We start from the raw sequence: 6,440 nt of genomic DNA, 5'->3' as shown, positions 1-6,440 counted from the left end.
GGAATCGCAGAATGCATAAAGATGTCCAGACTTTTAACGAGTGATTTTCTTATGCATCTGCTGGCGTTTATAATGATAATAAAGAACAAATGTAATGTTTATACGTTTTATTTGTTCTTAAACATCATGTGGAACCGTAGAATAGATTTTAAACTCAACGTGTTTCAATATTTTAGCCTTTTTAGGTCTTTTAAGAGAACAATGAGAGAATGATCCACTGCGCATGCTCAGTCCTTACAGGGACGGGTTTATACTTCAGCCGTACGACAGCGACGCGCGCTGAAAATAGCCGGAAATGAGAGCTTGAAGATCGGCTGTTTCCGACGACGGCGCAGCCGCAGTACCGAGTCACAGAATTCCTTTGGTCGCCGATTTCGACGTAACACACAGGAAGTCTCTGTTTTATGATGTGACCTCTGTGTTTACTTCCGTTAGCTTAGCCAGCTAGCACGGCTAGCACACAGCTAGCCAGCTAGTTGACTTCTCACATGAAGTAAAACAAGTCTGTATTTGTTGTAAAAACGTATTTATTTGAATCGATAGTTGTGTCAAATAATCCTCTATGCGTTAGAACAGCAATACAACACGCAACAACTTATAAAACCCATGAATGTAAAATAATGGTAACAATGGCTAAAGCTAACGCTAACTGCGCATATACAGTGTAGCACATTAGCATGCTAGGCTAGCGGGAATTCCCCGTGAGCAGCCCCGTTGGGGTGGTCATTTGGTCATTTTTGCACATTTGGTCATTTTTTACATCTGGGGGTCCCCCAGGGACCTGGGGGTCCCTGGGGCTCCGGGGGTCCTTGGAGGTTGTAGTTTGGCAGGCAAGGAGTGTGTGTGTAAAATCTGGCATGGATCGGGTCAACGGGTGCGGAGATATAAGCAGGGAAAAAGTGTGACGTGTGACGTGTGAGCACATTTGGTCATTTTTTAAATCTGGGGGTCCCCCAGGGACCTGGGGGTCCCTGGGGCTCCGGGGGTCCTTGGAGGTTGTAGTTTGGCAGTCAAGGAGTGTGTGTGCAAAATTTGGCATGGATGGGGGCAACGGTTGTGGAGATATGAGCAGGGCAAAAGTGTGACGGACTGACTCACTGACTCACTCACTGACAGACAGCCGGTGGAGGTTTTGGTAGTAAATGCGACCTACGGTCGCAATAACGTTAGGCCTGGACTAGGGGGCGTGGCTTTGCCCCTACTAACATGGCGGCCGTGATGACCCATCGTGCGTCTGCGCAGGCGCCAGGAGACTCGCCCCTAGCGCTGTGATTGGCTGATGAAAGGCCTGGGGGAGGAAAACATCAGATGTACAAGATCACAACGCGTCGCGTCCGCCACGCGTTGTGATCTTGTAGATCTGATGTTTTGGTGAGAAGCGTAACACACACACGCACGCGCACACACTGTGGACACACGCGCACACAACGTGTGTTTGTTTGTTTGAGTTTGAGAACTTTTAAAGGGTTTGTTGTTTTAAAAGTCATAAAGTTATAATTAAAGTTATAATTTAATGTTTGTTTCATAAAACAACAGCCAACATCCTCCAGGCTTTCTACCGAGGCGTGGACACGGCTCTAGCCGGGACAAGGAGCCTGTTGGTCGGCGTAGAGACCCGAGACTGTCCGCTGGAATACAAACATCTGGGAGTTGTTTTTATATTGAAGAACAGAACTACCAGCATCCTCCAGGAGGATTCACCGAGGCGTGCTGTCGGCTCTACCCGGGGGAAGGAGCCTGTCTGTCGGCATGAAGATTGAGTTCGCTCCGCTGAACGTCCCGCTGCGGAGGAGACTTCAGACACTGGCTGTTCTGCAATGGGTTTTCAGCTTCCTAGCCTTGGGTAAATAATATAACTCTGTACCCTATACTTATAACTATAACTATAACCATAACCTTATAGCTATAACTATACTATACTACTCTATAACTATATTATAACTGTAACTGTTCTGCAATGGGTTTTCAGCTTCTTAGCCCTGGGTAAATAATATAACTCTGTACCCTATACTTATAACTATAACTATAACCATAACCTTATAGCTATAACTATACTATACTACTCTATAACTATATTATAACTGTAACTGTTCTGCAATGGGTTTTCAGCTTCTTAGCCCTGGGTAAATAATATAACTCTGTACCCTATACTTATAACTATAACTATAACCATAACCTTATAGCTATAACTATACTATACTACTCTATAACTATATTATAACTGTAACTGTTCTGCAATGGGTTTTCAGCTTCCTAGCCCTGGGTAAATAATATAACTCTGTACCCTATACTTATAACTATAACTATAACCCTAACACTACACTACACTACACTACACTACACTACACTACACTATAACTATACTATACTACTCTATAACTATAACTGTAACTGTTCTGCAATGGGTTTTCAGCTTCCTAGCCCTGGGTAAATAATATAACTCTATACCTAACACTGTTTACTATACTATAACTACACTACACTAGTATAACTATACTATACTACACTATAACTACACTACAGACCTCAGACACTGGCTGTTCTGCAATGGGTTTTCAGCTTCCTAGCCCTGGGTAAATAATAACCCTAACCCTAACCCTAACCCTATAGCTATAACTATACTATACTATACTATACTACTCTATAACTATAACTGTAACTGTTCTGCAATGGGTTTTCAGCTTCCTAGCCCTGGGTAAATAATATGACTCTATAGCTAACACTGTTTACTATACTATAACTACACTACACTATATAACTATACTATACTACACTATAACTACACTACACTAGTATAACTATACTATACTACACTACACTATATAACTATACTATACTATACTATAACTACACTACACTATAACTATACTATACTACTCTATAACTATACTATACTACTCTATAACTATATTATAACTGTAACTGTTCTGCAATGGGTTTTCAGCTTCTTAGCCCTGGGTAAATAATATAACTCTGTACCTATAACTATAACCCTAACACTAACACTACACTACACTACACTATAACTATACTATACTACTCTATAACTATACTATACTACTCTATAACTATATTATAACTGTAACTGTTCTGCAATGGGTTTTCAGCTTCTTAGCCCTGGGTAAATAATAACCCTAACCCTAACCCTAACCCTATAGCTATAACTATACTATACTATACTATACTACTCTATAACTATAACTGTAACTGTTCTGCAATGGGTTTTCAGCTTCCTAGCCCTGGGTGAATAATAACCCTAACCCTAACCCTAACCCTATAGCTATAACTATACTATACTATACTATACTACTCTATAACTATAACTGTAACTGTTCTGCAATGGGTTTTCAGCTTCCTAGCCCTGGGTAAATAATATGACTCTATACCCTATACCTATACCTATAACACTAACCTTATAGCTATAACTATACTATACTACTCTATAACTATATTATAACTGTAACTGTTCTGCAATGGGTTTTCAGCTTCCTAAATAATATAACTCTGTACCTATACCTATAACTATAACCCTAACCTTATAGCTATAACTATACTATACTACTCTATAACTATATTATAACTGTAACTGTTCTGCAATGGGTTTTCAGCTTCCTAGCCCTGGGTAAATAATATAACTCTGTACCTTCTATACCTATAACTATAACCCTAACCCTAACCCTAACACTAACACTACACTACACTATAACTATACTATACTATACTATACCTATACCCCTAACACTATACTATACTATAACTGTAACTGTTCTGCAATGGGTTTTCAGCTTCCTAGCCCTGGGTAAATAATATAACTCTATACCTAACACTGTTTACTATACTATAACTACACTAGACTAGTATAACTATACTATACTATACTATAACTACACTACACTAGTATAACTATACTATACTACACTATAACTACACTACACTAGTATAACTATACTATACTACACTATAACTACACTACACTAGTATAACTATACTATACTACACTATAACTACACTACACTAGTATAACTATACTATACTACACTATAACTACACTACACTAGTATAACTATACTATACTACACTATAACTACACTACACTAGTATAACTATACTATACTACACTATAACTACACTACACTAGTATAACTATACTATACTACACTATAACTACACTACACTAGTATAACTATACTATACTACACTATAACTACACTACACTAGTATAACTATACTATACTACACTATAACTACACTACACTAGTATAACTATACTATACTACACTATAACTACACTACACTAGTATAACTATACTATACTACACTATAACTACACTACACTAGTATAACTATACTATACTACACTATAACTACACTACACTAGTATAACTATACTATACTACACTATAACTACACTACACTAGTATAACTATACTATACTACACTATAACTACACTACACTAGTATAACTATACTATACTACACTATAACTACACTACAGACCTCAGACACTGGCTGTTCTGCAATGGGTTTTCAGCTTCCTAGCCCTGGGTAAATAATAACCCTAACCCTAACCCTAACCCTATAGCTATAACTATACTATACTATACTATACTACTCTATAACTATAACTGTAACTGTTCTGCAATGGGTTTTCAGCTTCCTAGCCCTGGGTAAATAATATGACTCTATAGCTAACACTGTTTACTATACTATAACTACACTACACTAGTATAACTATACTATACTACTCTATAACTATACTATACTACACTATAACTACACTACACTAGTATAACTATACTATACTACACTATAACTACACTACACTAGTATAACTATACTATACTACACTATAACTACACTACACTAGGAGACTGCAGACACTGGCTGTTTTACAATGGGGTTTCAGCTTCTTAGCACTGGGTAAATATGTATACTGTATAGGCCTATACTACAGTATACTATTGTTAGTATGTGAACGGTCGCAGCTTGTCCATATGTATGTATCTCTGTCTATAACGCCTGACACTGTGGTTCTATGGGTTTATCGCTCTGACATCATGCTCTGGCTTCACTGTGATGTCACACCAACAGAATCCCTTTTATTGATTTCATCAATATTAAGGCCATATCTAACAGGACTTCATATGGGAATGAAGTCCCATGATGACCCCTGGTACCCATATATGGAGATCCATGTACTGTATATGGAGATATGCTGTGAGAGCCCAAACATGCTTACTCAGTTATTCGTTGTGAAAAATCCTATGACGTCTGTATGACATCTGACATCATACCCTGTATGCCCATACATGGAGATCCCTGTCTGTAGAACCAGCCACACAGATTTGTCCATCTGTCTTGGCCATATATGGATTCTGTTAGTGTGGTATGAAGCCTTGTGGCTTCCATATATGGGTAACTGGTCCAATATACATCACTGGCCAGATGGCCAACAATTGGCACGGGTGAGGTTGCATGTCGCCCTGAGACGTCTTACTAGTATGTAAAAGGTCACAGCTTGTCCGTGTGTGTGTGTGTGTGTGTGTGTGTGTGTGTGTGTGTGTGTGTGTGTGTGTGTGTGTGTGTGTGTGTGTGTGTGTGTGTGTGTGTGTACGGCCTCATACCACACAACAGAATCCATACATGGCCAAGACAATCCATCAAAAAGACACATTACCTGGGCACTTCAAAAATGACTACCCAGATAAAAAAGATGGAGCACTCAACTGGTCTGCACGTTCATTTATTAGAGCGACAGGCTGACTCTTCCTCGACTCTGAGGAAGACTAAACGTGGAGTGTTGCTCTAATAAATGAACGTGCAGACCAGTTGAGTGCTCCATCTTTTTTATCTGGGTAATTGAAGTGCCCAGGTAATATGTCTTTTTGATATACTTTGTCCTTGTTGAGCACCAACGAGTCCTTCTACCTGACTGCTGGCTGAAGATCTCCTACTTCCAAGACAATCCATATCTGTGTGGCTGGTCTACAGACAGGAATCTCCATGTATGGGCATAAAGGGTATGGTTAGGGTACTAGTAGTTTAATACCATGGTCAGTGCACCAGTTACTAGTAGGTTAATACCATGGTCAGTACACCAGTTACTAGTAGTTTAATACCATGGTCAGTACACCAGTTACTAGTAGTTTAATACCATGGTCAGTACACCAGTTACTAGTAGTTTAATACCATGGTCAGTGCACCAGTTACTAGTAGTTTAATACCATGGTCAGTACACCAGTTACTAGTAGTTTAATACCATGGTCAGTGCACCAGTTACTAGTAGTTTAATACCATGGTCAGTACACCAGTTACTAGTAGTTTAATACCATGGTCAGTGCACCAGTTACTAGTAGTTTAATACCATGGTCAGTCAGTACACCAGTTACTAGTAGTTTAATACCATGGTCAGTACACCAGTTACTAGTAGTTTAATACCA

General features: G+C 39.1%; 1 protein-coding gene across 1 annotated transcript in view; it reads left to right on the top strand.

Annotated features, from left to right (window-relative positions):
- The first annotated feature begins 1,423 nt into the window (after positions 1-1,423).
- Positions 1,424-6,440, top strand: part of mogat3a (monoacylglycerol O-acyltransferase 3a) — a 38,757-nt gene continuing 33,740 nt past the window's right edge. Inside the window, exon 1 of the mRNA XM_080741801.1 lies at positions 1,424-1,843. Within this exon, the coding sequence (XP_080597927.1) occupies positions 1,750-1,843 (94 nt within the window). The 5' untranslated portion in view covers positions 1,424-1,749. The remainder of the gene's footprint in view (positions 1,844-6,440) is intronic.

Source organism: Nannobrachium achirus (assembly GCF_963921795.1).
Source record: "Nannobrachium achirus genome assembly, chromosome: 14".
In the NCBI taxonomy this organism is placed as follows: Eukaryota; Metazoa; Chordata; class Actinopteri; order Myctophiformes; family Myctophidae; genus Nannobrachium; species Nannobrachium achirus.
This window is presented reverse-complemented; position numbering and strand designations above follow the sequence as displayed.